We start from the raw sequence: 13,833 nt of genomic DNA on the forward strand, positions 1-13,833 counted from the left end.
CTTCTCTTAGTTACAGTACACGACACTCACTTTTGATTTTTTAAAAAATCTAAAGTGAGCGCTGTGCACTATAACTGAGAGATGGGGTGTGACCCAAGATGTGGTTGGGGTGTGGCCGTAGTGTTTTCCTATAAAAACAAATCCAACCCCCCCTAATTCATTTTTTCCCCAATTATACATCCAAAAAATCAACCGTTCTTTCTTTAGCATCTCTTGCCTGCAACGCCTTTTCTTCATCTCTTCACCCCCTAAAATCTAAACCTCTAATATCATCAGATCCGTATCGCGAAACCCTAACCCTAATCGATCTATGTCCATCCGATTCAAGTTCCGGAGCTCGGTGGCCTTTGACTCCGTCGACCTCGACGGCCGCCGCTCGATTTCCCTTGGTGAGCTCCGGGCTAAGATTATTGCCCAGAAAAAGCTACAGCTCTGCAAAGACTTCGATCTCCTCATCTCTGATGCGGAGTCCGGCGCAGGTTTGATCTTTTCGTTTGGTTATTTAATAGCCCTATGGTTTCCCCAAATTTTCTTTGGGTATTTATTCGGTTTTCTTTTTGATATTTATAGCTTTTGAGAATGAGGGCATTCAGATAAAGGAGGGATCTAGTGTTGTGATTAAGAGAGTGCCAGCTGGGTTGTCTTCTCTCTGTGATTTGTGAGTTTCTGTTGATTTCTAATCTTTCTATTGGTGTTGTGATTGGCTTTAGAATTGAATTTTCTTTATTTTGTTTTTGATAATAGGAATGTTGGAAATGTCTCTAAAAAAGATGCAAAAGATGCCGGATATGTTGGAAATGTCACCAAAAAAGATCTAAAAGATGCCGGCTATGTAGAGAGAGTTGCAACAATGCGTGCCGAGGTAATACTTTTGCTATAATGAAATCAATTGCATTGTGCGGATGAATCCAGCGATGTATGTTTGTAATTCATGTTCAAAACTTTTCCGTGATCGGAAGCAATTACGAAGGATGCGATAGTGGTTTAGTTAATTGGAGAAGATTTCCTAAACAGAACTGAATGGAGGAATAGAATTCATGTAGCCATCCTAACAAAATTTGTGATATGGGTTTTTTGGTGGTGTTGTTTGTTCAATTTTGTTTATCATTGTTAAGTGCTTCTCTGTGATAGTAAATGGAGTTGATCTGTATTTTTAGAGGAGTCTTTTTCCATAATGTCTATATTTATGTTTGGTTGTCCCTGAGTACAGTATTCCTAAAGTGTGCTTGGATGGAGGGTAGAGGAGGGAAGGGGAAGGGAAATTTAGATTTAACCTTGTTTGGGAGTTCTATTAGGAGGGTAGAGGAGGGGAAGTTGGGGAAATTTTGCACTAAAATCTTACCCCCCAAATTGGGGGGTAAGGGAGGGGAGGGGAAGGGAAGGGAAAGTTTAACCTTCCTTCCCTTCCCTTCTAAGGAATGAAATATATAACCGATTATGGTATTTCTTGTATTTTATTCCAGCCTGTTCTATGCTCATATGAAGTTATATGTATATATATTTTCTTAACAGAATGCTGATAAAGAGAACTTTGACGACTTTGGTGTGGATTTATTTCCCATTCTTCAGGGATCTTTACCTGAGTCTGATGCTGCCTTCGGTTATATGGATATCACTGCCAATAAGAAAGACAAGATTGCTACCGGGTAAAACTTCCAGCAAACTATATTTTCATCATGCATTATTTTATTCCTAGAGTTTGACAACGAACTTTGCATTATATGAAAAGTATATTTAACACGCTACAATCCTCTATAATCGTGGCATATTGTTGGGTGAATTTTCAAAGCAAGAATACTTATCAGGAAACAGAACAATACCAGGAAACAGAGCAATGGTAGAACATCGAAGTATGTGTGGTGGAAAGTGCTAATTACTTTTCTAGATTTAATTGAAAGTCTGTAGCTTCCAGTGTATTTTTCTAGCCTTTATTTTTTATACCATTTTTATTGTCAGGTAACGATAATATGAAGTTCACTGTCTTTGAACTCATGCTTTCATCTTCATTATAAACTGACAGAGTTCCTTGACCTCTTCCATATATATTATTTGATGCCGTTTCTGTGATTGTGCCCAATATATATGATGTATTATTCACTCAAGCTGTTTCTTATGCTTACTGTTTTGCTCTTCTTTAAATTTCATCAGTACTACTTTAAATTTCATAGTTTTCAATTGCTTTGTATTACTATTCTCAGTAACAATATTTGTAATTGTCTTCTGTTGATCTATTCTAGATTCTCCGATACACCTGTTGCAAGATTTCAAAATGTTGAGAGAAGTGATCTCAGTGAGGGTATGTCAAAAGTTTAATGCCGTCGGTAAACCATTTTTTGTTTTGAAGGCTAGAAGCCTATCATTTGCAATATCTGTGTTTATATGTTATGACTGAAATGACAGAAGGTATCGGGGATAATTGTTGTAAAGAACCTGCTACTGTAGAAATTCAAAAGCAAATTATGAAGGAGAAAGAACCCCAGAAGTTCGACGAGTAAGATAACTTGATCACCATAATTTCACCCTGCAGAATCATTATCATTTTACCAAATTACATTCAAATTTCCTGTATTTACTATATTAACCAGATTATGTTAATTTCTGTAGATTTGCTGGTATGGCTTCGCCGATGATGTTTGATATGGATTTGCCAACGGAATTGAGGTGTTCCCTTTGTAATGCAATCTTTAAAGATGCTGTTATGATCCCATGCTGCCAGCATAGTTTTTGTGAAAAGTGTAAGCTATTTTTCTGTGGCTTTATTACATCTGCAAAAGACGGATACTTTACTGCTTACTTTTACAGCTCCAATATTTTTTTTGTAAGTTTAACAAACAGTGCGTTGATGTTTTGATTAATATCTCCTTTTTGTACTATGAAAAATTGGAAGTCCTTTTGGTGTCTACATTAAGTAAAATTATACTAGAATTAGAACTCATGTTCCCATTTTTGATAAATGTAAGGGTTCCATATCTGATGTATCATTAGCTTGTAGGATATTGAAATTCTTTATTCTTTGTTTATTTTTCTATTTTCGTGTTCTGGCTGAGGCATAGGCTTACTGGGTTTTCCCAAAGTTGAATGCTTTTTTACTTCTGACTTGAGTGTACGTTTTAGAGTTAACAAGTTAGAGAATGTTACTGAAGGACTATCTACTATTTCGTTTATAGAAGGCATCTTAATTCTTGTGTTACTGTTCAAGATAGTGAGTTTATCAGAAATATAGCCAATAAAGCCAGAATCTCAATCTAATCAGGATTCAAGGAAATTTATCAAGTTAGGATTTATCTGAGGTTTCCATTTAAGTCGGAATCCTCTTTCGTTTACACAAGAGGCTAGACACTAACCTTTAAAATTTTTGGACAGACATGGAATCCACATGCATGCCACATACTTGAAATCTTGTTTTATTAAAGGGAATATAGGTTTTTATTAAAGGGAAAGAAGGTTAATTGATGAAGTATCTGTTGAGAATAGAAGAGTATCTAATACCATGATTCACATAATCTTTTATAGTTTAGAACAAAGTTCGAAAACATGTCACTTAACAATTATGAGTGTCCATTTCTAGGTGGGTTTTGACCCATCGTCTTGCTTGACTGCAAATTTACTGTAAAATTTCAGTAACCATCATAATTTTTCTATTGACGGAAGTCACAGGTTTATACATTTTTGTTCTATTTTATATTCTAAATAGCTTCATGAATCTGTAGTAAATGTTGCAGAATTAGAAAAAGTAGTTTCTTGGTTCCGCCACTTAAAGAAGTTATGTATTTGGGATTATGACAGAGAAAGCTATCTATCAGTTCTCTTTGCTAACCTACATAGTAAAAAAATAGCGCACCATGACGACTTTTAACAACAATTACAAAAGGCATTTGAGGATCTTGTTAATATGGTCTCCAAGATGCACAACTTTTTGCATGTATATCATATATATGGACGGGGAGTAAATTATATTAAACCTGTTACATCATGGTACAAAACTGATGGAGTACTTTGTAGTTTTGATGCTAAACAATCTAAAAAGCGTGGAACAAAGGGTGTAAATTGTTTTCTGGATGGCTGAAGGCGTAGAACGTAAAGAGTGAACACACACGTGTGGTGTTGTTAATTTGTTCATTTTATTTTTAATAATATTTCAAGTTTTAATAAGCTAAAGTGCCTATGCATGTTGATTTCCGCCAGCGGTGCATAATATTTACATTTCCATCAGACATTTGAAGTGTTTTTTGGAAATAATATAGTAAATTGTCGCCTTGCTTTTTTGAACAATGGTTGTAAATTGTTTTTTGGATGGCTGAAGGGGTAGAACGTAAAGAGTGAACACGTGTGGTTTGATTAATTTGTTCATTTTATTTTTAATAATATGTCAAGTTTAATAAGCTAAGGTGCCTATGCTTGTTTGATTTCCGCCAATGTAGCAAAATATTTACATTTCCATCAGACATTTGAAGCGCTTTTTTGAAATAATATACTAAATTGTCACCTTGCTTTTTATCAATATATAGTTTATTATCTCTTGAGATGACAAAATATTTAAGAGTAGTGCATGGAATTAATTGGGAAGAGAGATCTTGTTTAGTAAGAGTGATGGAGGATTTGTCCAATGTATTGCTACATTAGGTGTTTGCCTATATATTATTATTTTATGATATAAAGATAAAATGAGAAATAGTTTAATAACATGAGATATCTTGTATTTAATAATGCAGTATATGGCTGGAAAAGAGGAAATCATAGTGCTAATGGTCTGATATGCTGTAGGATTCGACTACAATCCAAAATCCATCGTAAATATTGAAAATTTGGAAACATAGAATACAACACACTTGATTAGTTTAATAGAATTTGGAAACATAGAATACAACACACTTGATTAGTTTAATAGAATTTGGAAACATTGAATATGGAAATCTAGAATACTTCTTTTTGGACCAGTGTAGTTACTCTCTACATAGGCCAGAGATCCCTGCTTATAGATAAAAGAAGCAAGTTTTCCATCTTTTTATAGCTCGAGTCTTGACAGTTTTCAGGCATATGTACACATGTTTGTTTAAGTTTCACGCATATAATAAGTGCATAATCATTGCAAATCTGAGTGAATAATCATAAGTGTACCACCTACCATGACCCAAATATGGCTCCGATTAAGCTCACACCTCATTATGTACCATTCAGAATAGCATATTCGTACCCATGCCACAAACCAAACAATACAAGAAATTGGTCGCGCTGGTCTTTTGCAATTGTTGGAGTCCTTTAGGAATATTGAAGCTCAGATCTAATAGGATGGTGAAGTATACCAAAATGATACAAGTAAAGATTCTATGGAAGTATTCATCCCTGAAGGGTTCCTATCTTGTTTAACTACATTATGGGCATTAACTCCAAGGAAAGAACGGTAAGTGTGATTTATCACTATAATTGGCAGGGAGTAAATGTAAACCATTACTCAAAATAGCAATAGTTACGTATCTACCTAAATCATATTCAGTAACACAAATATATGATTCAGATTAGATGTTTGTAAAACTCTCTGAGCCATTAATTTGATTTTAGGATTGCACAATTGTGGCCAGTTACTTTTAATGTCAAATATCTAGGATTAAGAATTTGCCGAGTATACCATGCTATGAAAAGAAATCCCGTGATTCACTGATCACTGAAGAGTGGTAACTATACATATATTGTAGGACATGTGTGTGTGTGTGTGTGTGTGTGTAATATAGAAAATCTTACGAAAGGAGAACTTCAATAAGAAAGAAAAACTATAATAATGTTACCAAATTATTTGGATCAAATGTACATATAACATCTGGTATACTCTTATTCGTGTTTGCCGACTAGGTTAATACGTATTGATCTTCATGCCTATCAATTGTCTTTCTACTTTGGATGGATATAGAGAATGCAGAAGTAGTAAATTATTCAAGGGTCCTGAAGTTGTTTTAGTTCATATGAAATAAAGGGCATGAATCAACGGGGAAAAAAAATTAAAACTGACATGTATATGTAATATAATTCCCACAAACAGACACCTTCATTGCAAGAATGTAAGAGGCTTGGTTTTAAATTTAGTTTTTTAGGATCATCTGAAACTTCTGGTGAAAAATAAAGCTAATATTTGGAGTAACTCAAATGTTCAACATATTAGTTATGTTGATAGATCTGCATTACTGGTTACTTCCCCGATTATAACAAATGCGAAAATGTTTACTCTTTGTTTTATGATCTTTAGGAGCAAGAACACCGAACAAGAGATATAAGAAAGGGGAAGCACTGGTTGCTTCCCTTTATTTGGTACTTAGAATTTAGTTTCTTCTATTGAAAGGGTCATTTTATTGGTTTCTTGGCTTATAGTTGTTTTTCTGTGAAGGAGATGACTTTTCTCTTCAACATAGGATAGGAGTTCGAACCCTTTACTGATAACATAATGCCTTGTTCTTCAGGAGAAAGAACTTATTCAACACCAAATTGCAAATATCTTGGTTAATAAGTTTATGGAGTTCCCTATAGTTCTAAATGATGTTTAATAGCTAATATATGTTTGTACAGGTATCCGAATGGCATTACTTAGGGATGGGAGGTGCCCAAAGTGTTCTTCCATGAAATGCACTGTTAATACCTTGCTGCCAAACCTATCCCTTCGGCAGGCGATCGAGCATTTCCTTGAGGCACAAGCAGTCAACAATGCTTTAGAAAACAAAATTCCTCGAGATGTTCCAGGTGAGACAGATTCACAGGCGCGCGCACACACATATAATGTGGTATTTTGTAGTGGTAGGATTTAATTCAAATCTTATCATACGGCAGTAGAAATGGCTCATAATGATGGGCCATTTACAAAGAAATATATTGATCATCAATTTTAACTTCTTTTCCCACGATGAACTCCGATATTACAAAATAAACATTATTAGTTAAAAAACTAGTAAGTATGAATAAAATTGTTGTCTTAAGCATGATAAACATTCGCTCTCACCTCCACCAACGCCTGGCCCCATTTGTTCGAGTTCCAGCAAGTGGGCGCTTGTTTCCAGAATCAATCATTTAATACAGGGTTTGTTTCATTAACTTGTTATTTAATGTTTCAAGATCACATGAAATGCAGATGTAGAGTCAGGAATTCATGTGAGAGAAGTGTCTTGCGCTATGTCTGTACGGAAAAAAGAAAAGGCATACTCGCATTCTCCTTCAGCAAACCCTTTGTCCCTTAAGATGAAACATATGAAGGGGGATGTAAGCAGCTCAGGCGCAGCTTCTAATCATATGGCTGGCTTTCATGGAGTTCATAATTCGTCAAAGCCGCTTCAGAATTTTCCGCTAGATGAAGGTATGATCAGTTTATCATTTTCTAATAGCTTGTCATAAAAACTTTAGCATGACCTATGAATATTGTTGCACCTTTCTTCGAAGGTGATCTTGTACAATGTTAGAAGGGCTAGAATTTTGAAAATAAATATTTGTTGGTTACATGAACATTCAAATTAGAATAATACCAGCTGGACACAGCATTGTAGCATTATAGGTGAGTAATTAGTATAACTTTTCTTTTCTTTCTTTCTTTTTTTTTGGTATGAAGGCTAGATATTATTCAACACCAAAATCAGCAAAATGATTAGAAACTTACCAAACTTCTCATTCACAAAACAAGCTCAAACCCCTTAAATAACCTACTTACAATTAGTATAACTTTACAACATAATTACATGACGATTCTGCAGTATTTTATTTTATTTTATTTTTGAAGAAACTACATTAATCTGTGGAAAGTAAGTATTGCATGGCGACAGTTTTGCTTATCATATTATTAAAAGTTCTCTTACTAACTTCTGTCAAACTGCTCTCTGCAAATTTGTCTTATAAAAAATTAGATTGTAACTAAATATATATAGCTGCTTATTGCTTTCTTGTTAAAATATTGTAATTTTCCAGTTAATTTGGCTGGGCAGCGAACTAATGGGCATGGTGTCACAGTTATAGGTAATCATGAATACTCGAGTTGCTGTCTCTTTCTTCTTTTTTCCTTTATCTTTGTTTTATCTTCCTAGTTGCCATGTTCATTTCGTGTTTATAAAATTTGCAGATGGAAGTGGTACATTTATGTCGTCAAATAGGCACAGAAAGGTACTCTTATCAATATGCTTTCAACTTCAAGGAGTTGGATACTTTTTTCTTATTCAAATGTGTTCCCTTGAATCATGTTTTTATTTAACGGGTCAAACTTGTATTTGGATACTTCTAAACATCAGTCATACTTGTTTTTCCCCCTCTCACCTATGGGGTTGTTTAGAAAATTTAAATTTAGAATCTTGACTAATTTTAAAGAGGAAACCATAGAAAGAAAACATACACGAAAACACTCACGCACTGACTAAACAGGGAGGAAATTCACCAATTATATGTCCTTCTATCAATATTACTTCTGCCTAAAAGAAATTTCAGCGTGAATGGAAACTTTTTATATTGTACTCTGTAATTATGTCAAGTTGTCAACATCTTGAAGGGAGGGAGGGGGTGCGCCAATGCCTAGATCCTTGTAGCAATATCAGTATTAGAGCAATTTTTTTCTCAGGGTGTCTGATATTGTTACCCATGTATCTGATAGACCTTCTTTCTATAAACCAGGGTGATCGAAATTGTTACAACTGTGGTTCCCCTGACCATTTGATTAGAGATTGTCCAGCAGCTTCTAATTCATATCCATTTAACCAGACAGGTAAGTAGTTGCAGAACTGTTATTTCCTTCATTATAAGTATGTAATTTAAGATCTCTGTAAGTCTCTTTCCTTTTCTTTTTACAGGAGATCCTGCTTTTGGTGGAGGCATGCCAATGTATGGCCAAGCTTATTGGCATGGGAATACATTCCCCCAAGGCAGACCTTATGCAAATGCGTATAGTACCCAAGGGATGATGCCTTTTGATCCAACAATGGGCCCAATTTCACCTTTCGGAATTCCTCTGTATATGTCATCAATGTACACTGGCATGGCAGGACCCTAGTAAGCTATTCTTCTGCACTTTGTTTCTTCCTTCCATTTGCATTGCTAATATAAAGTGTTTCATGACTTTTAAGCTATTCTTTTGCATCCATCATTTGATATTTCATTTGCTTATTACTATTATTTTGTTCAATTTTAAAACTCAGTGGATTCATGAGAATGGGCGGCGGGCAGGCGCCCATGATGTCTGGAGCTGAAAGACCGCTTACTCGTCAAGAATTTCTGGAGCCTCATGATAGAAAACAGAAGGACAAGAGTTTGCATGGTCATCCAGGAAGGTAGGCAACTTGCTCATTCCATAAAAAATGCCCATCTGAGAGGCTGAGCCCATAAGAGAATGTTATAACCACTGCCAGTAAATGACAGGCACCGGTAAATTGTACATGAATAATTTTAGTGCCTGACCTGGACGTTTACGATATACTGTAGATAGTTTTAGTATCAGATTGACTTAAGATCTTTTACAGCTAAAGTTTTATTTCTTTATACTCTCTGTTTTGTTCCTGAACTTACATGCTCATTTTTATCTAAAAGTATGTTGCTTGTACCCATTTAGGTTGGACATGCAACTTACCTTAAAATTGCCTATGAAAGCTCCCCTCCAAATGATAAGCAACATATTTTTCTTTTTTTGATCCCTTTTAGGTCAGAGAGTAGCATTAGTTGAATTTGCCATGTTTATTGTCTTTCTTTCAGCCATTTGCATTTGACCAGCTATGTTGGAAACGACATGGTTATCTGCTGAAAAAGTTCTTGACAACTTTGTTTAGATTGCCGCTCGTAATTTTGATTAGGTTTGTGACATACTCTCATATTCCTAAGAAAAATATACCTAATATCTATGCTTCTCTTGGGTTTTATGTACCTTCAATGTTTGTTCCATAGGTTATCCCATAAATCAGTAGGTTTTTGGATTGGAAGTAAGGGCCTGTTTGGTCGTCAAAGAAACCAAGAAGTCACAATTATAGGAAATTGATTTCCTCTTAACAATTTCTTTTCTTTTGTTTGGTTACGGGAAAAAAGAAAACGAAACATGTGTATGTGAGGCCCATGTAACTACTGCATTGGGCCTCGATAAAAAGAAAACCCATTTCTGGAAAATTGAGTAGACAATGGGTTTGGAAATGGAAAGTGGGTCCTATAACTCATTTTCCCATGGATCATTTACCGGGATTAGGTTTGTAGGGAACTGACCACACATGCCCTAAATATAATGTCCAGGATTCTTAAAAATTATATTTCTGATGTTGTGGATGTTTTGCAGTATAAGCCATCTTCTGTGGAGTCTTGGTGATTGTATATACTTGGCAATTTTTTTGTAAAACCTTGCTGATAGCACATAACAATTCTGAGTTATAATTCAGTGCAAACCTTAATGATCTATCGAAAATATTCTTCTCCTGAATTTTGGCTACTGGTTTTTATGCTCTTTTTTGTGGCAGAGAGCAAGACTCTGATCGCATGCCTGAAGATTATTATTACAAGGGATCTCAAAAAAGGAAGGAAGCTGCTGGGAGCTTCATAGATGATGACAGCCCAAGGATCTACAAGAAACAACAAGACAACCTACATTATGGGTCGTCTCATCGACAAGCAGTTATTCCATCAGATGACGAGCTTCCCTCTATTGAACTTCGACATGAAAGAGGTTCTCACCAATCAATTTCTGGGAGAGATCGACGGGCTCGACACCCTGAGAAATCAAATTCTGACAGCTCCAACCGACACAGTAGAGATCGCGGGCGACATCATCATGGGATCTCCCTTGAGAAGCAAAGTGAAAGAAGAGAGCAGCACAAAACTGACAAGGATGTTGCTGGTCATAAGAAGCACAGTCACAGGCATCATGAGCACTCAGTATCTAGTGAACAGAGACGCCATAAGGAGAAAGAGGCTAGTCACAATTCCAGGCCCTCAAAACAAATCCCAAGGTCTAAAGATGATCGCTCAGATTATGAAAGGTGGGAGATCATTGAAGGTGCGGATGATGAGTACAAAGGAGCAACCTATCACAAACGCCATAGAGCCCGGTAGAGCTTGAAAGTCTACTGTTTTGTGGAAATATACTGTTGGAGGTAAATTTATATGTTTACATGTTAATCAACCATCAAGTTAAAAGTATTTCATAATTATAGTGAGTTGTAGTCTTTACACCCTTGTGTATATTTTATGATGTTCATTTTCATATGTTGGTTTATTGATACAGATTTGTTAAAGACTGACGGAAATTTGGCCTTAACCTTATCTGATTTCTTCCATTCTAACATTTCCATGTATTGGTTTTGAGGCATGGAGGAAATCATAAGCAATGTTTTACCGCTGCAAAACATTGATGTTTATTGACATCTTTGAGGGATTTCTGAAGGTGGCTGAGGTATGCTCTCGGTAACTAAAGTTTTTGATAGTTAACTTGTATTTAGTTGAGTTAACTTTGCAGGCCCAATTGGTCGGTTGGAAGCCGATATGTTTTGGCCTTCTGACAAACTAAGCTTGATGCAAGCTTGGTTCAGTTGAATAAGACTGAAGTTAGAAATCTCGTAGAGTAAAAATGGGTATAAATTAGGTTTCAGCTGTCTTTTATAAATAATTAAATCAGTTGTGGGAACTGAGGGATTTATGCATATAGTAACATAGTTTATACAGTGCTTCAGTTCGTCTTCGTATAGTTTGAAATAGAAGACTTGAACTGGCACTTACACAATTTACAGCATGAGAATTATACTTAATTGGTTAACTAGTTTGGCCCATCTTATTTTTATCTCTTGAAAACTGTTAGTTGTTTTACTGAATTTTCTGCTGCATACTTTATTTTCCTAATTTTTCATATAATCTATGAATAATTAACCTGTTAATTACAATTACATAGTTGAGTAATTTTATGTTCAATGCGGATGCTACTTTATTTTGGACACGTATTCTATGTAAAATATCTTAGATTAGCGTTATCACTAGGTGATAAATAAATAACTGTTTTGATAACAAACTTTAACAGCAATGACTTAAGTTTAGGAGGAGGTTTCCTCTTTGTAGTGGGTTTCATAGATATTTTTTCACCTTAGGGCCTGTTTGTTTGCACGGAAGTAATTGTGAAGTAGCTGAAGTAAAAAAAGTAAAAGCTACTCCTGTTACTTCCAAGCAAAAAAATGTGTTTGGTTCTCTGAAAAACTTACTTCCAATACTTCCCTAAATGCTTATGTGGCGCCTACGTGTTATCCTTACTTTCAAAATATTTTTCTAATTCTCAATACTTAGAAGTAGCTCGGAAGTAGTTAAAATGCATATTAATTAGGACATAAATAATTTTTTTTAATATTTCCTTTATTAGTTACTTCTAACAACTTTTCAATGATAAAATAAAATTACTTCCTAGTAATATTTCCAAATGTTATCCAAACAAAAAAAGTAAATGAAGATGAAGAAGTTCAACTTCTATTACTTCTAAAAATATATGAAACAAACAAAAAAAATGCTATTTCCACTACTTCCTACTTCATAGCTTCAAAAGTTACTTCTATAACCTATTTCTTACTTCTAATACTTTCATTGAAAAGTGTGAAAGCTATTTTTTTATTTTTAAAATATTTTTACAAATAACTCTCACAATCATGTCAGCATGCAAATGAGATACAATGTTTGTTTTTAAAAAAATGTTGTTCGAAATACAAAAGTGAAGATGATGTGGTAAAATAGGATTTATTAATAAATATAGTCAATGTCATTTAATTAAAAGCGATCCCCATATTTTTTTCACGTTAAAGTGGTTTCATTAACTGTTTAGGATTAAAATGATATTAAATCCTATTTGACAATATCTTTTGTATTTCACTTTCACACTCATTGGCATGCAAACGAACACCTGCTCACCCTTTTGCATCAAACATAATGGAAAATAAAAAGCAACGCGCAAGTACAAGTCATAGTTATGGCGAATTTTATTGGGTGACACTAGAGGCACACATTGTGCCACACCTTGGAGCACACCCCTCTCTTAGCTGCAGTGTAGGGGGCTTATTTGAGATTTATTTAACAATCTCAAGTGAGCCCCCTGCACTGTAGCTGAGAGGGAGGTGTGCCCAGGGTGTGGCACAAAGTGTGTTTGTAGTGTTTTCCAATTTTATTGGCATATACGTACGTTTGTTAGACATTGTTATGTACTTGGAGATAATCTCAAGAAGTGAAAATAATGAAATGTAGCTAATTTGGAATAAATAAAAGTTTAAAAATTAAGATGGACTTGAGTTTCATTTAATTTTTTTTAAAAAAAGATGACTTGGGTTAAATAGCATATCTTTGGGATTTAACTGGCAGTATATTAGTGATATCTCATTCAATAATTGATTTCTAATTTATATTTATTTTTATTTAATTGGTGACAGAGCGGGGTAAGAGCTCTGGATTCCTTTTTTTTTTAAGTAAAGCATAAAGCTATTGAGGAAATTTATAATATCTCAAAATAGAATTGTTGCTTAACAAGGAAAACTAATCATAAACTCGCGAGTAACATATAAATTAGAGAACTATCACTCCTTTTAGATTATAGTGGGCGTATTAATCGAGAGTAACATAACTTTTATAATTGGCAGTGAAAAAAAATGAAACAGAAAAGAACTAGAAGGTTTTCTGATGCTGATCATTCAGTTTTTTGTTCACAAAATTAATTTTCAACGCATCTTTTTATTTTAGGGGGGGATCTGAATAAAATCATGGGTAAGGTGAATTATTCAATTTGCAACCACTCAAGTATATGGTCTTTTTATGGACATATCTAGGCATGTCCAGTCGGGCCGGGCAAAACCGGGGCTCGGACCTGGTTGGCCCGGGCTAGCAGGG

General features: G+C 34.9%; 1 protein-coding gene across 2 annotated transcripts; it reads left to right on the plus strand.

Annotated features, from left to right (window-relative positions):
• Nucleotides 154–11,532, plus strand: LOC109833515 (E3 ubiquitin ligase PQT3-like). 2 transcript variants are annotated; one of them, XM_020401216.1, is made up of 16 exons: nucleotides 154–479; nucleotides 571–658; nucleotides 745–862; nucleotides 1,513–1,646; nucleotides 2,238–2,296; nucleotides 2,401–2,491; nucleotides 2,605–2,735; nucleotides 6,556–6,726; nucleotides 7,112–7,333; nucleotides 7,936–7,983; nucleotides 8,087–8,127; nucleotides 8,629–8,719; nucleotides 8,805–9,003; nucleotides 9,150–9,281; nucleotides 10,446–11,078; nucleotides 11,210–11,532. In XM_020401216.1, exons 1-15 carry the CDS (start codon nucleotides 311–313, stop codon nucleotides 11,035–11,037), a joined length of 2,286 nt encoding a protein of 761 aa, XP_020256805.1. In that variant the 5' UTR covers nucleotides 154–310; the 3' UTR covers nucleotides 11,038–11,078; nucleotides 11,210–11,532. The 2 variants fall into 2 exon arrangements, with proteins under 2 accessions (XP_020256805.1, XP_020256806.1); XM_020401217.1 differs by lacking the exon at nucleotides 11,210–11,532 and having other exon boundaries at nucleotides 1,570–1,646; nucleotides 10,446–11,203.

This window comes from Asparagus officinalis, chromosome 3 (genome assembly GCF_001876935.1).
Source record: "Asparagus officinalis chromosome 3, Aspof.V1, whole genome shotgun sequence".
NCBI lineage: Eukaryota > Viridiplantae > Streptophyta > Magnoliopsida > Asparagales > Asparagaceae > Asparagus > Asparagus officinalis.